The following is a 24423-nucleotide window of genomic DNA, read 5'->3' as shown; positions in this document are numbered from 1 at the left end:
TGCCCTCCGACCAGACACAGAGGCCGTCTCTTTACCTCCCACCATCCAGGGCGGAGCGGGGCCACCACCACAGGGAGCGGGAGGCAGGGAGCCCGCAGCGGCAGGAACGGTCTCGTAGAGCCAACAGGACCTGGATGCGGAGACCCCCTGCCACGGCTTCTCCGGCTGAGAGCGTCGGACCCCGGGGCCTGGGGACAGGCTACTGGGGAAGCACCCGCCGTCCCTGCTACGGCAGGGCCCTGGATCTCTGATGGGACTCAGGCCCCTCCGGCCAGGCTTGTTCCCGTCTCCTGGAGGGCGGGCGCTGCTCACTAGGGCGACGTCGGTCGGGATCCTATTTATTTTCGGCTGTCAGAGCCAGGTTCGTTCTGAGTATCTTGGCACTGACGAGGGACAAAGGGGACGAGGGACGAAAGGCACCTGCACACAGTGATACAGATGCTTGGAACCGGCCACACCGGAGTTCGGCAGAAGCGGCACATAGACTGTCTCACGAAGCCTGGGCAAGAACGGGAGCAGCTGACGGGACCCCCAGCTGCGGCCGCACAGCATGGGCCTCCACCCCTTCCCCTCTCCAGTGCACCTGCTGGGAGGAGCTCATAGGCCGGCAGGTGTAATCCCAAGGATGCCACCTCAGGAGTCCAGGAGTCTATCCCTGGCCGGATGACAGGGGCCTCCCCTTTGGCCACCAAACTGTCTTCAGGTTCTAACTGAGCACCCACCGGGAGGATGGGGAGTTTGGCCTGGAGCACTGCTCACCACTGTGCCTTTGTCTTCAAAAGCAGAAAGGGCACAAGCCAGTCAACCAACCCGAAGTCCGAGGCCTTTTCTCGTACGTGACTTTCTGCACCAGCGGCCACGCTGGGCAGGCAGACATAAGCCCCAGAGGGAGTCAGCCCACCTTCAGAGTCAAGTCCCGGGCCCCTCCAGGACTGTCCCTCCCACTGCAGACCAGGAGATCGCAGCTGGGAGGGGGGACGCCCCGCCCTGGACAGCTGCTCCTGGCCACTATTGGCTGTTCCTGGGCCACGGCCCCCAGCCCCTCTGAGCCTCGCGCACTCATGTAGAAAGACTTGGGGGGGGGGTCTCCATAGAAGCATGGTTTCCATCTCTGTCCCCGGAGGTGACCTAGGGTCTGCGGGGGCAGTGAACCTGCCAGAGCCCCAGGAGCACTATCAACCTGGCCCCTCGGCTTTTGTCTGTTTTAAGAATTGGGGATCCCCCTCAGACGCTGCTGACAGACGGGTCCTGCTGTCACAGAGTGGGCTGAATGTCCCTCTGGCTCTCACCCCCAGGGATCCCCCAAGCTGTCACTAGTAATTGCATTCACAGCGGGCAGGAGGGTGCTTTTACTACGCCCCTACCTGCCCTTCTGCCCACCTTGGGACCGGCCCAGCCACGAGGGCGAGTCCTCCGGGGGCCCCGGCCCGACATACCTGCAGTGGACCACTATGGGCCCGGCATGGGCGGGGTTGAGGGCCTTCACTTTCTTCAGGAACTTCAGCATCCCGATGGGGGTGAAAGGCACTCCAAAGTCGGGCCAGCTGGTGAAGTGCAGCTGGGAGACCAGCCGCGGGGCTTTGCAGCCATCGGGGAGCTGCTGCGGAGAAGGGGGACACGTGAGTGGGGGAACAGCGCCCGCCCCTCCCCCAGCGTCACGTCCTGAGGATGCTCGCCGCCTCCACCCCTGCCATCTAGGCCCCGGGCCGCCGTGGGTCCACCGGCAGCATGATGGCTGCTTGAGGGGTCCGCACAGCAGGACCCACAGCACCTGGCCCAGGCCCCTGGCAGCCAGACGCATCCCTGAAGCCGACCCTGGAGTTCACAGACCCCACTCGTGAGCGGGGAGGCCACATCGGGGTCTGCCTGCGTAACTGCCAGCAGCAAACACTTTCGCTCCCCAGAGGCTCAAGATTGAGGGGAAAGATGTGGCTGGCCCGTTACGGGAGACCCCACCCCACCAGCCCCGCTCAGAGCCTCTCAGGCTTCCTCCCCACCAAAGGCCCATGGGTGCGGTTCTCTGGCCGGATCACGGAAGGCTGGATAGTGTATGTGGAAGTGCCTGTGTGTGTGTGTGTGTGTGTGTGCGCGCGTGTCAGTATGTCCGGGAGGGACACAAGCAGGGGAGAGCAAACACCATCACCATCAAGCTCATCCTCTTCCCTTCTTTGCTGTGGCTTCTAGGAACCTCAGGCTCCTATTCTGCCATCTGACTATGCCAATCCCTCCACCTTTGACTCCTGATTGCATGATCTTCTGGTTTTCATATATCTTAAATCTCTATTTCATCTGCTTTGTCCACAGGCATCTGTGCCTTACATTTTTCTAGGCAGGGATGGAGTAGGGACAAGCAGGAAATAAAGGCAAAAAATACTGAGCAGGTGACAGATCAACTTTTGAGACTGTTAAAAAAAAAAAACCTCACTTCATCACTTCAGTGTGTGACATGACATCATGCGACTGAGTGGGGGACCCCAAACCCTGTGCCCCCATGCAAGTGACCCGCCTTCCTCCTCAAAACAGTGACTGAGGCCCACGAGCATCCAGAGCTGTCTGAAGACTAGGGGTGCACCTGTCTCCTCCCCTGTAGACCCGACCTCAGTCCACGAAAGCCCAAACCCGCCCCCACCCCCACCCCCGCACTTCCTCCCGACTCAGCCCCCCTCGGCCAGAGCTGCTCCAACACTGCAGGGAGGCTGTGGTGGGGGTGAGGCTCTTCATGCTAAAAATAATGACACGTGTATTTATTCTTGACCCTGCTCTCTGGGAGGGTTGCCTTTCCAGAAAGTTGGTAACTCAGAACGCTTACCGACTGTATGCAGAACTTCCGGATGGTGTAGTCGACCAGAACCACACAGTCCTCCACGCACACACGGATGTTTCCATAGGTCCAGCATCCCTGGTCCGGCCAGTACTGATAGCATTTCTCCTACGTGGGACAGTTGAAGAGAAAGAAATAGGTCTGGAGCGCCCGGGTGGCTCAGGCAGTTGAGCGTCTGACTCTTGGTTTTGGCTCAGGTCACGTCACGGTTTGTGGAATCGAGCTCTGTGTTGGCCTCTGTGCGAGGAGCCTGCTTGGGACTCGCTCTCTCCCTCTCTCTCTCTCTGCCCCTTCCCCGTTCACGCATGCCCGTGTACATGCTCTCTCTCTCTCTCTGCCTCTCCCCTGCTCATGCACATGCACTCTCTCTCTCGCTGTCAAAATAAATAAATAAACTTTAAGAAACAGTTAATAAGTCTGTGTGTGCCCTTCAGACACGTCAGCGCCCTCATCCCCCCACCCCCCCATCAACACAGGGCCTCCTCACACACACCAGGTTCCCTCAGACAGTTCCGGAGCTGGGAAACAGCACTAGGAGGTGTGGAAGCTGGGAGACTGAGGCCACAAAACAGCCCTGAGCCTATACCTGGGCCCCTGTCTGCTTTCGACACCAACAGAGGCTGGGCCTCACGGGAGGACGGCGTGTCCCCAAACGCTTCCCACTGGACCCAGCAGGGTGTCCTTCGGCTCACGGAGGACAAAGCTGGCCAGCCCACCGCGGAAGAGGGGTCAGCTTAACGCTCCCCACTTATCTCCGCCTAGGACAAGGCAGATGCAGGAATCTGCACCCCGCCACGCAGAGCCCCACCTCTTTACCTTCCCTCCCTCGGAGCTACAAATGGCTCCATCCGGGGACAGAGCGCAAGAGGCCTAAAGGGCAACAGTCTTCCGTGAACACGGGGCGCAGGAGTGTGTGAGGACCCACCTATGGGGGCCCAGATGTGCTCAACAAGCCTTCTAAACGTCGGACAGACAGGGTGCCTGGGTGGCTCAGTCAATTAGACATCCGACCTCGGCTCAGGGCATGATCGCACGGTTCGTGGGTTCGGGCCCCGCGTCGGGCTCTGGGCCGACAGCTTGGAGCCTGGAGCCTGCTTCGGATTCTGTGTGTGTGTGTCTCTCTCTCTGCCCCTCCCCCACTGACACTCTATCTCTTTCTCTCTCTCAAAAATAAACATCAGACAGTTTATTCTGGAAGCTGCCCACGAGGGGCACAGCTAATAAGTCACGAGGATTAATAGTCTTATGAAAAAAGGCAGCCTGGCACTTACCAGGCCCGGCATTTATATTACGACACTGTACGACAACTTCCCCTCCCTACTCCAGGGCATCTCTGAGGTGCCTTGAAGAGAAGCAGTTACCCAAAAGTGCTAATCTGGGCCAGTCCTGGCTTCCTGGGGACCCTCCAGGACCTCCTGAGATTCTCCCCTTGAAAGACTCTGGCCCGGGGCCTGAGGGCTGGTTCCGAGGCCCCCACAGGGCTGTGGGTGTGGACACTTCTCCACCCTCTGACCTCACCCGACGCCCAAGGTGCCCTCCCTCCAGTCAGATCACGAGATGTCAGAGCAACCGCATTTCACAACGTTCAGCCAAGATGTTGAAGCCGGGAGACAATAAGACAAGGGTAAGCACTTAAGAAAAGGGAACTCTACTGAGAAATGGTCTCATCTGAAATGGTCAAAATCAAGATACAGAAGAGGCCGGCTCTGAGTCACAAAAATGGAAAAGTCCAGTAGGAGGCTTCAGAGAAAGATCGGAGATAAATGTTGAGTAACATGACGGCGGGGTGGGGGGGTGGGGTGCAGAGGGGGAGGGTGTCTGAGTCTCCCTGGGTCGCATGTGTGTAAACAAGCCCCCTCCCCCACCCCCTTGCAAGTGGCAGCAGTGGGGCCACGGGTCCCAGGGGACCCGGGGCTCCCCGCGAAGCTTTGGGGGCCGGTCCCTGCCAAGGCATCTGCTGAGAGTGTGGGAAGGGCTCAGGGCTCCTGCCTGGAACCCCCCGTCTCCTGTCACCCTTTCCATCCACAGGACAGGATTCGCCCCATGAGAGTGACCCTCTCCAGCTCTGTCCCAACCGCCCTGGTAACAAAACAAAAACTCCATCCTACTCAACCGGAAACAGTGACTGGAGGCTTTTTCCTGTGCTTTTTGGAAGGCAGAGGACAAACCAGTGATGGTGGCACGGGGGGAGGGGAGGACTCTGCCTGAGGGCCAGTGTCTGCCTAGGGCCTCAGCTGAGCTGCCCCAGCAGGCCGCCTACTTCCATCCCGGGGGGCAGCCCTTCCCCTTCCCCTTCCCCTGAGCCCAGCTGCCTGGGGGTCCCCTGCCAGTGTGCGATGACAGGGCCAGGGTGGAGACCAGCACCGCGTGGGGACACGGCAGGCCCAGACAGGGACCAGGAGGACAGACGTCTCCCACCACACAGAGCCTTCCTCGCCCCCGGCCAGCCCCCCTTGTTCTGGGCCTCAAGCTGGAACATGCTAGAACAGCGACCCCCTGTCTGGCAAGCCTCCTTGTAGCCTGCGATTCTTTCATGCTGGTGAAAACTCACTTCTGAAAACCCAGGCCCTGCTTTCGGCAGAGAAACCCTCCCCGGGCCGCCTGCCTCAGTCTGTCACCGAAGACCCCAGCCCAGTTCCCTGACCCATTGCCAGCGGTTCTGGGGGCACTCGAGGTGCGAGCCCAGCCGAGTACTCCTGGCTTTATGATCACCTCACCCTGCCCCCGGAGCCTCTCTCGGACTGGATTTGGTCAAGTTCCCTCCAGCCTTTCAGACATGGTGCCACTCCTGCCCCCACCCTGACCTACACCAAAGGGGGACTGCTCCTCCCTCTGGGGTCCCCTCCTTCCTGCTCTAGAAACCACCATCACACCTTGCTCTGCTTATGCAATAGGGGTCTGTGCCCCTTAGGTAAAAAGTCAATGGCTGGAAGGCAGGAGAATGGCTCCACCTGCCCCAACCCCTCCCCTAGTGCCCCAGCCCAGCCCCTGATGCCCCACCCCCCCAATGCCCCAGTCCCTGATGCCCCGCCCCCGCCCCGTGCCCCAGCCCCTGAAGCCCCGCCCCCCAGTGCCCCAGCCCCTGAAGCCCCGCCCCCCAGTGCCCCAGCCCCAGATGCCCCACCCCTTCCCAGTGCCCCAGATGCCCCGCCCCCTCCCAGTGCCCCAGCCCCCGAAGCCACGCCCCCCGTGCCCCAGCCCCAGATGCCCCGCCCCCTCCCAGTGCCCCAGCCCCAGCCCCTGAAGCCCCGCCACCCCAGTGCCCCAGGCCCAGGCCCCTACGTCCTTGTCTGCCTGGCTCATTTGGCCCTCCCTGCTCATCAGCCCTTTACTCTCCGTTATTTTTTATGTCACTTCCTGACACAGTTTATGTTTATTTGCTTTCTGTTTGGCGCCTGCCCCTCCCAGCGGCACTTAAATCACAAGAGGCGGGGTTTGTGTGCTGCCCCCTGCACACTCCCCTGCGGCCGCCTGTCCAGCAGAGCAGACCGGGAGGAGTATCTGTTCCCTTAGGACGTGGATCCGCTTGACCTTCTTTATAGAGGCTTCAAGTTCCTCCGGTGTCCGTGCATTACGTTTTAAATTAGAAGTAGCTAATTAAATCCACATTCCTTCAATACACCTTGTGTTTCAAATACAGTTCTCTAGTCTGGATAATAAGCAGGAAATCCACTTTTATTGGTCGGCCGAGGCCCACCGGAGCGCATGCCCAGCACGCTGAGCCTCTGAGTGCTGAGCCGCACACGCCCGGCACCGGAGAGCAGCCAGGCTGGGGCTGGGGTGGGGGGCTCTCGGCTGAAGAAAGAACCCTGTGACATTTGCGTGTCGCCGTCTAGAGCAGTGAGATGCTTGGAACACAGAATATTTGTTTCGTGATAAAAATGCTGTGAGCCCCTCGTGTTTTGTTTTTTTTTTTCGTCTTCTTCTGCAGCGATAAGAAGGGAGAGGGATAGGAAAAGGATGTGGTGAGCACACCCCCAGCCAAGCCCCAGAAGCTTAAAGAGTAGAGTCTGTGAGTCAGAAGGCTGGGCTCACCTCCTTCCTTTCTTTCAGGTTCGTCAACATGACAATGGTTGCAGACTTCTGTTCCCAGATCATTCTCCAGAAGTCATTAACTGTCTCCTGTTTAGGGCCTGTATGCAGAGGAGGAGCCCAAAGTCAGACCCGAAGAGGGTCTCTGGCCCCTGTCACCCTGGCCTTGGGGCCCTGGGACCGGGCTCCTCCCAGGCACAGAAGGGCCGGCTGGCCCACCGGGGAAGGGGTGCGGCCTCCCCGCCCCACCGCCCACACCCCTGGCCACCCCCTGGGGCTGGGATGTCCTTGGGGAGGCACACAGCAGCGTCCAGGGGGTGACCCCATTCACAGGCAATCACGGGTATTCAGATGAGGCTGGGGTCTGAGCCTGCCTGTCCAGAGTGCCGTGCGTGCGGCCGCTCAGGGGGCCCCTCAAAGCCTCGGCACGCCAGCACCCGCTCCAGAACTGCACGAGGGTCTGTGTGTGCGCGACAGACAGACGCAGACAGAGACGCAGACGGGCTGCGGGCTGACCCACTCACCCTCCACGCCTAACCCCCTTCCCTCATTTCTCAGCTGCCCTGGCAGCTGGCGATGATTCAGTGCCATCCAGCGGGGTGTGGGCTGAGGTTCCTGGGGAGCGGTCTGAACCAAAGACAAAGCGTCCCCAGAAGAAAGTCCTCTGCCCTTTGCCCTCCTTCCGGCCTGAATGCAGACACAGTGCCTGGAGACGCAGCCATTTTGTGACCCTGAGGCAGACAGTGACATGCCACGGAGGGCAGAGCAGGAAGATCAAGAGGTCCCTCTCCTTTGAGCCTCTGCCTGGGCCCCGGGCTGCCCCCCCTTCTTACGGGAGAGAGACTCCTCTATCTGTGTCAGCTGATGTCTGTCGGGTTCTCTGACGCTGCACTCTGGGTGTATGCGTCTGTGTGCTTCCCTATTTCCTAAGAAATGTACATTTTTAATAAGCTCTCACGTGATTCCGACGTGCGCTGAATTTGGGGACCTGTTGTCGAAAAGACTGTCGCCTGCGAGGGAGGAAGCCCACGAAAGCCGCTGTGGGCTCCACGTCCCCAGCCACCTCTGGGCTGACGGATGGTAGGTCAGACCTCGTCCGTGCAAAGTGGATCGTGTGCGAGCTGAAGGGCGCGCCTGGGGGTTAAGGCCTTGATCTGATAAGCGACTCCCTCCCTTCCCCACCCGCCTGGAAACAACCACAACTGGGAGCCACACCCGAGCTCGGCCAGCTGAGAGAGGTTCAGGGTTGTCTAATGAAAGAATCAGCAGGTTCAAATGATAACCGTTAACCTACTGGGTGCCCTGTCTTTGCACCATGCATGTGAGGGAACAGGCATGTGTCTGTCTGTCTGTCTGCCTACACGCATGCTTTGCGTGGATGTACGTCCAACGTGCCGGCTACACCTACACTTATAAGTGATGACACCCTCCCCTGGCTGCCCGACCGCGGAAGGGGGACCTGGGCTCTCAGGGGCTCCAACTCGTCTGTTCTTTTGAAGCTCTGTTTGTACAACACGCTTCATCATCTCGTGGGGCAGAGCTTTGCGAACGAAGGCACAGAATGACCCGAGAAGGCTTGCTGAGAGGCAGATGTGAACGTAGCACGTCTGAGCAGCTCCCAGGACATGCTGACACTCGGGGTCAATGGAGCGCCAGCCTCGAATCGCAAGGCTCTGTGAGATTCGGGACACCCCTGCGTGGCCCGTGCTCAGGGACAGCTTGGACAGACTGCAAACAGGCAACACAGACGGGGCGGTACAGGAAGCCCTGGGGAAGCCTCGGGATTCCTGGCAGCAGACAAGGACCAGGTAGCCTCCCACGTCATGTTACCAAAATCCCGTTTTGAAAAAAAAAACAGCAAGAAGCTTACCTTGAGCCGCTATGAATTTATTCTTCTCCTTGTAACCCTAGAAACATAAAATCAGGTTTGTAATTCTTCCTCGTTTTCTTGGCTGAAGGCGTTTGCCGTTGTTGTTTGGAAAGTAACGCGTATCAACCACGAGAAAGTTGGAAAACACAGAAAGAAGAAGAAAACTCACTAGTCCTTTCGGAGCCAGTGTTACTTTTGTTGGCTCTGCCGTAGATTTTTCCTGTGAATACTTTCCCAGTCACACACGCACGCACACAAGCAGACACACGTTCAGATACTTTTAACTAACTGGTAAGTACAAATTCTCCTATGTTGTATTTTATGATAATTTTATAATTTATATTAACCGATATTTTAAGGTTCACTTAAGGTGAACGCTTAAATCTTTTTTATGTTTATTTTTGAGAGAGAGAGAGAGAGGCAGAGACAGAGAGAGGGAGAGAGAGAGACTGTGACCTGGGGAGGGGCAGAGAGAAGAGAGAGACACAGAATCTGAAGCAGCCTCCAGGCTCTGAGCTGTCAGCACAGAGCTGGACGCGGGGCTCGAACTCACGAACTGTTACATCATGACTGGACCTGAATTCGGCTGCTTAACCGACTGAGCCGCCCGGGCGCCCCAATTAAAATGAATTCTTAATCCATTGCATTATGGTTTTACCATAGTTTGTTTAACTGATCCCTCTTGTCCTATTTGGTCAGTAACAGAACGAATGCTGTAACAAGCATCTTTGTGCTTATCTGTTTCTTGAAAATGAATCCCCGGACAGATGCTAATTCAAAAGCCCCGGGCGACTCTGTGCGCTCTGTGCTGTGGCCAAGCTGCCCAGGAAGGTTGTGACCCGGCCCCAGAGAGGAAAGTCACGATTCACACTGAGTCCCCAAATGGTGCAGGTGTGTGCATCAGGCCGGGCCGGGGACAGGAAAACGGCAGACTTACATCTATGTACGAAGCATTAATATAGTCTGAACAGGGGGCTCCGTCCACTTGGCTCAGAATCACCCTGGAATGATCATCTGTTTAGAAGAAAGCAAAAAACCATGATATCAGGATAAGGAAATGACACCTGCCATACGTTTCTTCCATCTACAGCATTACACACGGCACCTGACACGACCGGGTCTTGCGTGGCGATCACCGGGACGGAGGACGCGTCCTTTTCAATGTCCTCATGAGACCCTCTGTGTCATGAGGATGGGAATACACCTGTTTCACTGAATGAGCACTGCATCTCAGCACTGAGGACAGTGCCCGGCCCTAACCAGGTGTCCGGTAAGACCTGTGGGCTGACAGCAGAGGCATGAATTTCAGCGTCCAGGAGTGGGGGCTGCTGGGCCTCACATAGAAACAGAACAGCAGCACGTGCTGGGGCCCCGCAGTGAGATCACCGTATTCTCCAAAACCCCAGCTGGGCCCCCGTCTTAACAAGGCCCTTGCGCACTGAGGAGAGCCCCAGAGGAAGGGCTGGGGTCCACGCTCCCGGGCTTTCCAGGGAAGGGACAAGCCGACTCCACACCCCGATCCCCATCCTTCCAGTCGGCCCTAGGGCTGGAAGGTGGGCGGAACTCACGCTGCCATGAGCTGGGCCTGGCGGGCCACCTGCCTGGAAGATTCTGGCCTGCTGTACAAGCAACTCTCTAGTGAGGGGGCTGACCACAGAGAGCTCTGTGTGGGTGTGTGATGTGTGCTTCCTCTGTGTGGGGGCGGGTGGCGTGCAGGTGTGCGTGGTAGGTGGGGGTGCGGTGTGTGTCTTCTCTGTGTGCGTGGGTCTGGCGTGTATGTGTTTGTGGAGTGTGTGTGTGTGTGTGTGTGTGTGCACATTTGGGGAAGTTTCAACCAGGGCCCCCACTGTGACCTTGGTGGGTCCTTGTCACTCCTGCCTTCATGGCCCCTTCCTCCATAAAAGAAAAAAGTAAACATTTTATTTTACAACTGTGTTATTAGTTAGTATAAAGCTTACCGTAACCAGACTGGATTATGGTGTCGTTTTTGTTTTTGTTTCTCTGATTTTAAAGGAAATCAGATGGTGTCATGGGCCCTTCAAAGTGTCTTGGCCCCGGGCCTGGGTCTCCTACCTCCAGCTGCACAACAGCTATCGGAAATGCTGAGGATGGATGGTCAGACCCGGCCCAGGGCCAGGGTCAAGAGTCAAAGCTGCTCCCGGGGTGGTTCACACCACCCCGGGCACGGCGCGGTTCACACCACCCCGGGCACGGGGCTTGGGACAGAGTGAGCACTCCGTATGTATTTACTGCGTTCTATCGTCCTGCTTTGTCCTGCTTTACCCCCTGCTTGTCTCCACAGGTCTGAAACTAACTGAGACGTGTGTGTTTGCGGGGTGGGTCTGCGGCAAAGGAGCTGTTGTCTTCCGCATTCTTGGAAGGCGCTGCTGACCTCAGACACCTGTTGACTAGACACGGTATCGCTGGGCCCGATCTATCCTGCCCCCAGCAGCAGAGGCCACTGAGGCTTTCAGGGAAAGTCATGGCTCGTATGGGGCAGCCAGGGTGTCAAACCCCAAACGTACAGCCCGATGGCCTCCTCTACGACACCCTCCTGCTCAGGGGCTGACAGCCCTAAAGCAGATACGGCTCCGGCCGAGCATGTGTAAAGCCAGTTGAAAATAATTTGGGACCGTTTACGCTTTGAGAACAGCTATAGAAAGCCGAGGGTAGAAAATAGCCTTCTGGTTAGATTTAGAACCTTGCAGTTTCGGAGAGCTTCCTGTCTTTTTATTCTGAAAGTCACACTTCGCTCTCAAAACATTATATTTTGAAATTACTGGCTGTTGCTGCTTTTTTTCCAGAGTAGAGGATGCTGTCTCCCTACCAGTCACCAAGCTTTTCCGAAGCCCAGCCTCATGGACACGCCAGGCATCTTGTTCTCTGTCATCCAAGCTCCCTAGAGCCATTTCCATGCCTGGGTTGAGGGGTTTCTTAAAAATCTAGTAAATTTAGGGGTGCCTGAGTGGCTCAGTCGGTTAACCAGCAGACTCTTGATTTCAGCTCAGGTCATGATCTCACAGTTTGTGAGATTGAGCCCCACATCAGGCTCTGTACTGTCTGCTTGGGATTCTTTCTCTCTTTCTCTCTGCCCCTCCCCCGCTCGCTCATGAGCACTCTCTCGCTCTCTCTCGTTCTCTCTCTCTCTCTCTCTCTCTCAAAATAAATAAACTAACTTTCAAAGAATTTTAAATAAGGGTTTTAGTGAGTAAGAGGCAAATGGGGGCAGGACCCTAGAAAAGTGCTGGGGCTGGGTAGGTAGGTCCTCAACAGATACATTCAGTAAGTCAATGCATAAATTAAATTGATTAACGAAGCTAATTAGTCAAACTAATAGCAGATAATAATGCTAATTTGCAAATATCCCGATTTTTATTTGACACAAAATATTCCAAAGATCCCAAGCCTCCCCCCACGGTTCTCCTTTCCCTCGATCTGCTCCAACCATGCGGCTTGTCTCCCTCCTTCTCTGATAACCCACCCCAGATCCAGCAGCAAGCCCTCCCGATTGGACCCCCCATTGCGTGTCCAGAGTCTAACCCTGGCCCAAGCCCCTCCTCCCTGCACAGCTTTGTGTCCCATCTCCTTGCGGCTCCCTTGGCTGCCTACGCAAATATGTTTTAGCCGAAAGACTATTTGGTTAATTTCTCATCGTAGTTGGATCATAGTCTTATAGGGGCCTTTGGAAAAAAAAAAAAAAGAGGTGTCAATCCTATGCTTGTAAAGTGCAAAAGAATTATTTCTATTAAGTGCTAAGAGTCCAGAGACCACACAAATTGGGCGGACCACAGCCTCTCGTGCCTCTGAAGAGACAGACTTAATTCCAATCCTAAAAATGCAACCAAGTGGACTGAGGCCCACTGCACGGGCTGGCTCCCTTGCTTCCACGGAGGCTCTGTCTGAGAACAGGGAGATTCTCTGGCCTGGGGCTCAGGATTTAAACCCTTCCTGGCTGCCTTTCTGTTAGCCTGATGGGCAAAGCCCACAAGAGGGGTCCAGCTGAACGAAGAATACTGCAACCCTCCTTGGCCAGCTGACAGCTTGGAACATTCAGGTTTGTCCTGGTACCAAGGTGGGCTGAGAAAGGCACCCCCGGGGCGAAGCCTGTCCAGCCACATCCCTGGACAGATCTGTCAGCTATCTGGCCCGATGGCCTCCCTGGACCCCACACCCTGCAGCCCATGGCCCCGTTTAGCTGCTGGCATTGCTAAGCCCTCCCACAAAGCTGCCAAATCTCTGCACATTTCTCATTCTGTCATTTCTGCCCCTGGTCTGGGAGACCCACAGCTGGTGGCCGAGAGCACTGAGTCTGAGATGCGGAGATGCCCAGGGCCACTGGCAGCACAAGACTGTGGCTCAGGACTGGGCCCAGGAGCGGGCCCCCGCCAGCCTGTGCGGGGGGCACTCCCCTGGGCCCCTGGGCAGCCCAGGTCTCAACATCGAGCACAGGCTTGGTGGCCAGACCCATGACAACAGAGGTAGCCTGAGCCCGCTGTGGGAGACGGCCACCTAGACCTCCCTGGACAAGCGCCAAGCAGTGGTGCTGGCCCAGGCCCTCGTCCCCGAGTCCCGGGACTGTTATACTGCCCGGGCAGGCACAGTCTCCAGGAGCTACAAAGGAATGTTGAGTTTACTCCACATGCTACCAATCATGCAGAAAAAGTAAAGTCTTACTGGGAAGGATGTTGGGATATCTGTTTTTTTCTCTATTTTCTTCTTTATTGGCCAGTTCAAAAGTTCCTTGTATGTGTCCAGATGGCAACGACTAGAAGAAAATACACAGTTAGCACTAAACATGATGAATCCGAAGACAGCGTTTACGTCCACTTCGCTAACGGGCACAGGAATCAAGGAAACCCCGGCCGAGCAAACGACGTGCAGTCCACTGCCCTCCCTGCCCGGCGGGCTGTGCCAGGGGCCGAGCAGACGCGTGAGGAAGACACAGGCCTGCCTGCCCTCAGGGCGCTCTCGCCAGCGGGCCAAGCGAGCTGTGGACGTGGTGACGACCCCACCGTTGGGCCCTCAGCTGCATGAAGGCGGGGACTTGTCTGTGCACTGTCACCAAAGCCCTGGGAGCCACAGGTCCTGGCCCGGAGCAGGGACTCCACGGATACTTACAGACTGAGCACAGGAGAACTCTGGAGCAGGAGAGGGCAGAGCAAGGGCACCTTGCGGAGGGGCTGTGGAGGCCAGCTGTGCCCGTGGGGCTGGGCTCGGGGATGGGCAGAGGATGTTCGAGGAGCTTAGATGTGGGCCTCCTGCTTGAGAGGCCGCACGCTCGCGGGCCAGGGGGTAAGGTCCAGCTGGCCTCTTGTGGGAAGCACGGACTCCAGCCCCAGCCTGGATCAGCGCAAGATCCCCAGGGGTCCTGTGTGTGCACCTGGCTTCAGGAACTCTGCCCTATCCCCCCCGCCGCCTCGGATGAGGACACCGAGGCGTGAGACGCTAGCTAGCACCCTGTGACTGATGTGTGGCTCCGTGGACACGAACCCGGCTGACCCTGGGTTCCCTGACTTCTACTGATTCTAGTCGTCCCCCCGCATTCGCTGGCTGCTGGGACGCCCTCCGCACGTAGGCAAGCCCCGTGCAGTGCACTGTGGGAAAGAGCCTTTTGAACCCCCAGATCACGGCCTTCAACGTTAACCTCAACGTTGACTGGACTGGGGAGGGGACACTGGAATTCGAGGAATGAGTGTCAATATTTACCAAGCCGCTGAGATGTGCCAGGCACTGGAGGAGGAGCGGGTCACCTGCCCCAGGCCATAGCTCAACCTATTACAAGAGGACACTAGCATCATCTGTTTTCCCGATGAGGAAACTGGCCCCCAAGGCTGCTGGAGATTTGTCCAGGTTCACCTGGCTGGCAAGCAGCAGGCACCGGGGGAGACCTTCAGTCTGGCCTGGAACTGGCCACCAAGACTCCCCTTCTTCAAGTGTGAAGTCCCCGGAAGATGGGGACAGACCTCACAAGTGCTGCACGGCCCTAGGCTTATTCACACCATGAGTCACGAGGGCCGGACTCACCGCCCACAGGTGCCCAGAGCCTCCCTCTTCTGGGGCGGGGGGCTTCTCCCTCACAGACTGAGCCCCTGCCAGCCAGTGAACTCTTTCTTTTGTTTTCAGTTCACCAAACTGGACGGCCACAGGCAGAGAGCCTGGTGGGTGCCTTGGGGTCAATGCCTTCTCTACCCAAAATTCCTGGTTCTCTCTCTCTCTCTTTTTTTTTTTTGTTAATGTTTATTTATTTTGAGAGACAGAGGGAGACAGAGCATGAGCAAGAGAGGGGCAGAGAGAGGGAGACACAGAATCCGAAGCGGGCTCCAGGCTCCGAGCTGTCAGCACAGAGGCCGACGCGGGGCTTGAACCCACAAGCGATGAGATCACAACCTGAGCCGAAGTCGGACGCTCAACGGACTGAGCCACCGAGGCGCCCCTCACAATTCCTGGTTCTTATCAAAGCTGTCTTGACACTGATTTTCTGGACCTAACCTAAACAGAGAATCTGTGGCAACATTCTACAGGCTTCTCTCTTTCTATACTCAAAAACTTTTTTGTCCTCACCCCTGAGAATAAAAACGAGGTATAACACTGTAATGGTGGGCGCATGATGTCATGCGTTTGTCTGAACCCACACAATGTATCACACTAGAACCCCAGCTCTGGATGTCGGTCAGTTAGTGACAATGAGTCAACATCAGTTCTCATTTGGAACACACGTAGGGCGTGAACACGGGACACTGTTGATTTGGGATACTGTGGGCTAAGGGGGAACGCTGTACTCTATGCCCAATCTTTCCCTAAGCCTAAAACGGCTCTAAAAATTAAAATCTATGCGAATGATTAATTGAAAAAGAAAAAAACAACCCAAGAAACCTCCCTCTTCCTCGGAAGGTGGGGTGGCTATGGTGAGGCATGTGGGGAGGTTGGAGGGTTAGGGGTCGAGGGGGGACCCAGCTCTGCCCCACCCCCTGCAGTGGCCTGAGACCCGGGATATGAAGTTGGGGTGGCGATACCGGCTTTTTGGGCTGTGCGGGGGGCCACTTGGGGTCAGGCCAGGTGCTCTGTGTAGAAGGCATATCTCCGTCTCCAAGCGCACAGAATGACTGCCACCCCTCACTTTGTCCCGCTGTCAATCTGCCTGCAGACTCGAATCTCCGAGCTGCTCAGTGGGCACAGGGGAAACGGGGCAGCACCCGGGGAGGGCTCTGCCGCGACCGGGTCACCCCCACAGCGCTGAGCGGGAGCCGTGCAGGTAGCGATCGGTCAATAAATACCTGGCGATTGAATGTGCGATTACATAAATTGGCCGAACAGGGTCGGCTGGTGTGCTTGCTTCTGGAGGTGGGATTTCATCTCGGTGAGCACACACAGGAGCCACAGGTCACGTCCCTGCCCCTTCCTCCCTGCTCTGCAGTGCTGGGAAGGTGGTACCCAATGAGAAGAACAGAGAGCAGCCGGGTGTGGGCTGGTCCAGCATGCTCCAGGGGTCGGTTCTGGCTCACGCCTCCCCTGCGCCTTTCTACAACACGCATGCTAGGGCTGGGGCAGGGCCCCTGAGCTGGACAGACTCTGTCTGGGGAGGGGGTGTTCCTGCCCTGAATGGCACTCACTGGCCGGGGTTTCACTGGGGGGCCTGGGAGAGCCTCTGCTGGGATGGCACTCTATCATGGCGGGCGGAGACTGTGAGACTGGACGTCCCCAGGAGTCGTCCTAAAAAGCATGGCAGCCCCAGACGCCTCTCGTGCAGACACTGGGCGAACCTGGGCACACATCTGCCTCTTTTACGTGTTCGGACAATCCTACGGGGACAGGCGAGCAATCCGAGGCAGGCAGAGGTGGAATCAATGGACCAAGCAAGCGCCCCAGGCTGGTAAGAGGCAGGCCGGCCAGCATTCACGCCTCGACCATGCCACCGAAGTGCCCCAGGGCCAAACTCCTTCAGCTCACGGATGCTCTGGGTCAGCAATACACAAACGTCCAAACTCGTTTTGAGACTCGTCCGTCCCTTTCATCGTCTCTGGGACTGGAACTCAGGACATCAGGTGAGGAGAAGGAAGAGGGGAACAGCTGTCTAACTCAAGCGGGGTCATCACAGAGCCAAGAGTGGGCGGGTCCTGGAAGTCTCCAGGGCGCTTAGGAGACAGAAACCACACAAACACGGCTTGAGACACAGCCAGCTGAGGAGCGCATGGGTCGCTTAGTCAGTGAAGCGTCCGACTTCGGCTCAGGTCATGATCTCACGGACCGTGGGTTCAAGCCCTGTGTTAGGCTCCATGCTGACAGCTCGGACCCTGGAGCCTGCTTCAGATTCTGTGTCTCCCTCTCTCCCTGCCCCTCCCCTGCCCGTGCTCTGTCTCTCATTCTCTCTCTCAAAAATAAAACAAACAAAAAAGACAGGGCCAGCTCTCACTGGCGAGAACAACAAACTGGGGTTCAGAGACTACAAGCAGCTTGTCCCGGGTCCCCCAGCGCCGGAACCAGACCCTCCTTCCCTCTGCATATCTACTCACCCTTCACTGCCCGGAGGCTTCCAGTGGGCAGCTGGGCAGGGCAGGGCAGGGCAGGGCAGGAAGGGTGACGTACTTGCTTCGGGGGCAAAATCTGAAGTGGCACCATAAACCCAGGAATCGAGGTAAAATAATATCCAAATGCAACATTGAAAAAATTTTTAAATTCAAAATTGAGGCATGATGTCGAAAACACCAAACCTTTAAATAATGCCAGGATGGGTGACGGTGGGGTGACAACTCATGGTGGAGCCTGGGACCGCGGGAGAACTCAGTCGGAATGATCTCGTCTTCATTTATTATTTCATTCGGCATGGATTGCCTGCATTAATTTTGATATTTTGGGGGCGCCTGGGTGGCTCAGTTGGTTAAGCATCCGACTCAGGCTCAGGTCACGATCTCGCAGTTCGTGAGTTTGAGCCCCGTGTCGGGCTCTGTGCAGACAGCACAGAGCCTGCCTGGGATTCTCTCTCTCTCTCTCTCTCTCTCTCTCTCTCTGTCTCTGTCTCCCTTTCTCTCTGCCCCTTCCCCACTCTCTCTGTGTCTCAAAACAAATAAACAAACAACACAAAAATTTTTTGATATTTTTGAATAATTGAAATACTATTTATCCCGACTGAGCTGCTCATGCCTGGGGCAGGTGCGTCACCTGCCTGACCCTACTTCCAGCCCTGCTGCGTCGGAGTCGCCCTCACTTTAGACATCTCAGCGGAGCCAGCTGGTTCTGACTCACGGTCCTCCTGCCGGCAGAAGGCTGACCCCCACGTCCACGCGGGGAAACACAAGCACATGGGGAAACAGGACAAGACAGGAGGGGACAAAGTCACACCGCTGCCAACTTGGGTAGTTACTGTGAACACGGAGAATGAACTTCTCTCGCCAGGCTGACAGATTGCAAAACAATACTGTGTCGAGCTGTCTTTCAAGATGACCTAATTTCCCCAAAATAGAAGACACAATTGGAAACAAAGGGAAGCAAGGCAAAGGCGGGCGAGGCTCATGTTAAAAAAATAAGCAAAGTACCGTCACCTCCCGTGCCCTCGCGGGATGCTTCCGTGTGAAAAGCCACGCATCTGCTGGAGTGCCGTCTCTGGATTAAATAGCTACACCACACGCCGCTGGTTATGCGGCCCGCTGCCCAGAGCCCCTCTTAGACGGTGGAGGCCGGCTGCCCAGACGTTGGCCCCTGTGCCAGGGCCCGGGGGCGGGCAGCAGGCTATGCAAGGCGCGGTCAGCATCACCGGCCTCTCTTTGGGGCTCAACACTGAGCACACGGCTGCGTGTGACGTGAGCAAGATGCACAGAGCTCACGAGGAACATGGTCAGGGGTAAACACTGAACGGCTAGACCCCAGATGAGTGTCCCCGGTGTCTCTCTTACCTGCCCCCCCCCTCCATGTGCCTCCCTCTCTCCCTCCCCCCACCCCCCAAATCTCTGTCTATCCAGCAGAGTCACAATTCACAGGACATTGACAAAAACTCGAATCGCACGAGGCGAGGCGTCACGGACGCACCTTCGTGGTTTTTGTGGAGAGCTGGGGGAATCGGCTTGCTCCCGTGGGGACCGTCACAGTTGGTTAAAGCCGTGCTAGTTGGCTGCTGCCGTTGCCAGGTCCACAGAGGCGATTCACCCAGAACGGCAGTAGCTGGGTGATGCCCAGGAGAGGCTGGGGCACAGGTCGAACCGAAGCCCGTGGCCCCTCAAGCGGCCCCACGGCTGTTTAAGTCACGCCACGAGGGTGGTTCGCAAGAGGGACGTTTCCTTCACCCGCGAGATGCACGAGGTCGCCGAGGCCCGTTAGAAGGTGGGAGGGGGGGTCCACCGCTTTCCACACAGAACTGTCACCCTACCGCCCGCTCGGGCCCTGGTCTTCCACATCAGGGAGACCGCCGTGTCCCTATCACGCTAGATTTTGGGACTCGGCACTCAGAGTGTCTGCGCTGGAAGGGGCCTTCGGGAGCCTCTCGCTCGACCGTCTCATCCTACGAATGAGCAACGAGGGGCGTGCGTGGACCTCGCAGGAGAAGCCAGGCGTCCAGAAACCCCTCTGGGACAGTGTGGCGACCCACGCGAGTGTGTGTATGCGGTCTTTGGGACGATGTGCCCTGAAATGCGGTGCCGCGCTTCCCAGGCCCCGACCCCACGACAAGAACAGCAAGGAGCCTCCAAACTCACGTTGAACTCCTCCCGAAAGTGCTTGCAGTCATCTGCCGACCGGACGCGGATCTCCTCCTCCAGGTGCGCCACGGGGATGGGGAAGTACTTCTTGGGCCCGGAGGGGGACCTGCTGAGAAGCATCACTCTTTGCTGCTCTGTGGGACCAGAAGACACACGGGGGCCACTCAGCCAGGTTTCCGGATGGCTGACTCAGGAACCGGACGGACCGACGGCACCCCGGAGGAATGGCACAGCCAGAGGGTGGACGGTGCTCTCCGATCACGAAGCCAGGGCCGAGCAGGGCCCCACGCAGCTGAGCGCAGAGGTCTGCCCCCTGCGATAACATCCACACCAGAGGGGCGTCCCTCTGGCCGGTGTGACCTGCTCTCACCAACCACAGTCACCTCATCTTCCAGCTCAACCCCCAGCCCCCGCTCCCTCCACCAAGGATCCGGGCACTCTCACACTCCAACTCACTTCTCCAGGCTTGAAATAGGGAGAAACGATTGCACGCTAATCAATATGGAAGAGTAACTTTGGTTCAGGCGGGAAAGACAGGGAATCGGTTAGGATATGCGTCTCCCTCAGCCCTGTCTTCCTTGTGACAAATAGTCTGCTTGCTGAAACACCACAAGCTCCAGAAGTAGTAAGAGAAACCCTCCTGGGGGCTCCTGGGTGGCCCAGTCAGTTAAGCATCTGACTTTGACTCAGGTCATGATCTCGTGGTTCGTGGGTTCGAGCCCCGCGTCGGGCTCTGTGCTGACAGCTCAGCACAATCCGGTGCTTCGGATTCTGGGTCTCCCTCTCTCTCTGCCCCTCCCCCCCTCAAATAAATAAGTGTTTAAAGAGAGAAAGAGAGAGAGAGAGAGAGAGAGAGAGAGAGAAACCATCCCTGCTTTGCGGGGAGTGGGCAGGGAGGCACTGACAACAAGGACGGGCCTCAGGAGAGATCCTTCCATCAACTCGGAGTGAGACAAAAGGAGAGATCGCTGGCAGGGGCTTCTCTCCCTGCAACGTGACTGATACTCTTGACAAAGTCCACGTGAACACTCTGCTGTCACTCCTGCAAAGGGCCTGTCCCCACCTGCAGAGCCTTTCTGAAGCCCAGCCAAGAACTCCTCATAGGGTTCGTTCCTCTGAGAGCAGACGCGTCAGAGTGAGTCTGGCTGGGCCTCTGGGCCTCGCCAGCCACACCTTCTTCCCTCCCTTTCAGGGCTGTTGAAACGTGCAGGGGAGCGAGCTGGGGCAGGAAGGAGACGCCCGCAGGCCACAGCAGTACCGAACGAGGTTCTCGGTGACGTTCAGGTCCCGCCAGCACCCCAGGACTGCCCTCCAGCCCCTTGCTAGGTCTTTTGGGGCTGACGTTCTTTTTTATTATCTGGGGGCCGATTCTGCAATTCTGTTTGAAGGCTGACGGTATGTTTGCTCCCCCAAACCATGGAACTATTAGGTAGCAAGCTGACTAGAGGAAGTTACGGTCACTGGTGTGAACCAATCATTCTGAAAGTCTCTGCCTCACAGAACTCTCTCAGCCACCTGCACTTGTGGGCAAAAGAAACAGTGTGCCTTGTAAGTAGCATTGAGGCACGGAACTGAGCCCAGAGCCCGAAAGACAAGGCTGGGAATGCCCTCCCCGGGGACCATCCCTGCCTCACACGTTGGCAGATCAGCTAGCTCTCTTCCAGCGTCAAGATCCGAAAACGGTGCGAATTTCAGGGGAGCCCTTTAGAGCATGAACCAGGCTGTCTCATCCTAGGGTGATTTTAAAGGGCTTCCTGAAAACTGTCACACGTCAAAACCCTGTCAACAGGACAGGATGTGAACAGCGTTTCCAACAAAGCCACAAACGGAAAGTCTCCAATGTCTGTTTCATAGCCGAGGGAAAGGAGAAAAGTTTTGAAATGGTAACATTCTACCATCGCAAACGCCAGCATTACACCGAGACCCAAGTCTCAAGGGCGAAGGGGTTTAATGTTGCAAATAAGAGGCGGACGACAGCCCCCAGCAAACCCTCCCGGCAGCCCCTCCCCTCCCCCGCCCGCCAGCCCCCCCCCCCCCCCCCCGGCCCCGCAGGGTACCTTGTTCTTCCAGGATTCCGTTGGGCACCTTCTTGTCATTGGCGCTGACCACGGCTTTCCTCTGCTTCCTGAACCTTCGAGACACAGACTGGTTAGCCTCGGGCACAGGGAAGGTCCCCGGGACGCGGGGCTCTTGCGCAAGGATACCCACCAGGTGAGCCTGGAGAAGCTCTTCCTGCCGCTCATGGCTGGACCCTGCCACGCCGGCCCCGGGTCGCCAGCCCCGCTCGTCCCCGGCCCCTCCGGTCCCCAGCCCTGCCGCCCTCTGCCTGGGCCCACACCCGCAGTGCGGCCTGGAGGAGATCATTTCCTCATCAGAGCTGGTCGGGGCAAGTCCGCCTGCGCCCCGGGGACACTCCTACCTGAAGAAGTAGGCGGCGAGGAGGAGGGAGACGACTAACAGCAGCAGAGGCAGCAGCAGCCAGGCCAGCAGGGGCTGGGACGCGCGGGGGTCCGGAGGGCCTGCGGGCAGAGCCGGTCCCCATCACGATGGGACTCAGACGAAGGGGAAAAGGGGGTTTGGGCGAGGAAGGAGCCCCAGCACCAGACCACGCTTCCCCGTCGGCAAGGCAGGCCACCGCCCGGTGCCTTGTGCTCTCACCACTGATGAGATGAGACACGGGGGACAGAGCGTGAACTGAGGGGCCGGTGACTTTGACCCTGGTGAGGGCTGAGGGGCAGTGAAGGCGCGACAGGGAGCTCCCCGCCCCCCTCAAGGAACCTGTTTCCCCGGGGTCCGGGGCACCAGGGAGGTGGAAGAGGGTGGAGGGTCAGATGCCCTGCTGTTCTGGGGACAGCGTGGGGAGCTGCCAGGGCCAGGCAGGAGCTCAGGGCAATGGGGGTGCGGCCTGGCCCGTGGCCTGGGTGGAGGTCTGTGGCCAGGCCACGACCAGGTCCCCTAAAGCTTCGAGCTCCCGATCCTACGGGTCCAGGCTGACTTTCCTCATTCAGAAGGACCCACATCCCTGGACCAGGGGCAGCTGCTTTGGGCTGCCCAGGACCTGCCCAGTAAGCCCAGATTCTGAGGGGGCTCTGACAGGCTGGCTGTTCTGACCTAGCCCCTGCCTCCCCAGACTCCCACTCACCAAAATGTCCCCACTCCCAGGGAGATCTCGAATGCCCCCTCCTCCAGGAAGCCTGCTTGGCTCCCCTTCTGTGGATCCCAGAGAGTCTCTGTATGCCTCCAAGCACAGACCCTACTCTCTCGGAATGAACAGACCCTGAGGGCGACCGCCTTCACTCTGAGTCAGTGGACGTTCCTCAAAGACAACAATGGTCCTCCCATAGCTTTGTGTCCTCCCATAGCTGAGCCCAGTGGGGCCACCGTGGTCCTGCAGCTTCCCTCCCCTGGCACCCCGTCCTCGTGTATCCTAAAGGTCCCTCCCCACCCCCATCCAGGTTGTAAGCAACTCCCCCCTCCGGGGCCTCACACTGGCTCTGGCACCCGTCAGTGGCCAAGGCACGTATTTCTAATAAATGCCAGTTTTTATTGATTCGAGTGACCGTCTGATGTAGAGGTGCACTGACTGAGAGACACCTGGTCTGCGATGAGGTGGCCCCGGATGCCGAAGCCTGGCCAAACAAGACGCCCTCCTTCCAGGCTGATCCAATGCCTCTCCCATCTGGCCAGGGACCTCCCAAGTCAAGTTGTAGGGCAAAGCCAGGGCGACACCAGGCAGAGCCTCTAAGAGCGTGTGCCCCAGTCCCTCTCCCCTGGCCCTACCTGCTGCAGAGCTCCCCTGGGGAGCTGACTCGGTGGGGGGGGGGGGTTTGGGGGGGAGCTTCCACACTCGCCCACTCACGGAGGCCCCGCCCTGCTCTGCCAGGCCCTTGCAGCAAACTCAAGCCCGGGCTGATGGGGAGATGCCTGACCCCGGGGGGCGGCGGGGGCCTGGGTGTTCCACTCCCCGACTGGGGTCCATCCCTGCCCTGCCAAATGCAACCACAGGGCACAGGCAGGTGCCCTTCTCTCGCCCCCCACTTCTGCATTTGCGCAGACCTCGGCTGCCCCAGGCCAGCGTCCATCTTGGCAGTGACCGAGTGGTGAGCAGCCCGGTCCGAGGGCTGGCTGCACCTGGCTGAGGGTGTGGGCACTACCCGGAGCCTTGACGGGCACCTGGGCCACAGACAGCCCATCTCTGGGGGGCCTCATCAGGAGGCTCCAGGGTCCAGCCTCCAGGCTCAGAGGCTACAGTTACAGATGTGGGCTTTCCACAGTGTGCTCTTGAGGACCAGGCTGAATGACCCGAGGCCCCAGCGCAGGGCTGTGTGCATGGGCAGAATCGGGACAAATGTCAGCAGCTGCCTCTGTTCTCAGGGTGCGGGGGGGGGGGGGAGGGGGCAGAGAACAGGTAAGATCACTCAGGGGCCGGCAGGCCTGGCGGGGCTGGGAGAACTGGGGAGTCCGTGCCCCGTCTGCAGGGGCGGCCCCACTGAGGTCAAGCGGAAGGTGGGCCCCCCACACCGACCAGTTCTCTGGGCTTGCCAAAAAGAAGAAACTCGTAGCTATTGTAAAACTTATCTGATTTTTAAATTCTGATAAGTAATTCAACCTAAATGCCATTTTGTGAAACAAAATGGTCCAGAAAAAAAGGTCTGCGGGCTGGGCCGTGTCCCCTGGGCCAAGTGGAGTGTGAAAACACAGTAACGGCAACAAAAACGGACGCCGTCCTCTATGGGGCCAGCTCCGTGGCTCGGTCTTCTCGCGTGGTCGTCTGTCTTGGCGAGCCTCTGGGTCAGCACGCGCCGGCCTCTTCATCCTGCTTAACGGCTGCTTAGACTTCCACTTTCTGAACAACCCGAGATTTCGACGGACATTTAGGTTCTTTCCAGCTTTTTTTTTTTTTCTGTTACTTATGATTTTACATCGTGTATCTTTCTCCCTGGGTATCTTAAAAGTGCTTCCGTAGAAAGCTCCAGAAGGACACTTTGTGCGTCAGTGGGCACACACATTAAATC

The 24423-nt window shown here is 57.7% G+C and overlaps 1 protein-coding gene across 4 annotated transcripts in view; it reads right to left on the bottom strand.

The window, feature by feature from the left end:
* PTPRE (protein tyrosine phosphatase receptor type E) overlaps nucleotides 1-24423 on the bottom strand; it is a 99120-nt gene that overhangs the window by 17161 nt on the left and 57536 nt on the right. For 2 of the 4 annotated variants that reach the window (XM_043597866.1, XM_043597867.1), the window contains exons 3-11: nucleotides 21828-21927; nucleotides 21466-21539; nucleotides 19406-19542; nucleotides 13398-13488; nucleotides 9661-9737; nucleotides 8724-8760; nucleotides 6857-6954; nucleotides 2810-2929; nucleotides 1437-1600 (exon numbers count right to left, since the gene is read on the bottom strand). In XM_043597866.1, the coding sequence (XP_043453801.1) occupies nucleotides 1437-1600; nucleotides 2810-2929; nucleotides 6857-6954; nucleotides 8724-8760; nucleotides 9661-9737; nucleotides 13398-13488; nucleotides 19406-19542; nucleotides 21466-21539; nucleotides 21828-21927 (898 nt within the window). Of the gene's footprint in view, nucleotides 1-1436; nucleotides 1601-2809; nucleotides 2930-6856; nucleotides 6955-8723; nucleotides 8761-9660; nucleotides 9738-13397; nucleotides 13489-19405; nucleotides 19543-21465; nucleotides 21540-21616; nucleotides 21748-21827; nucleotides 21928-24423 lie in introns of those variants that run through there. The other 2 variants (XM_043597868.1, XM_043597869.1) reach the window with 2 other exon arrangements.

Source organism: Prionailurus bengalensis, chromosome D2 (assembly GCF_016509475.1).
Source record: "Prionailurus bengalensis isolate Pbe53 chromosome D2, Fcat_Pben_1.1_paternal_pri, whole genome shotgun sequence".
Classification (NCBI taxonomy): Eukaryota; Metazoa; Chordata; class Mammalia; order Carnivora; family Felidae; genus Prionailurus; species Prionailurus bengalensis.
This window is presented reverse-complemented; position numbering and strand designations above follow the sequence as displayed.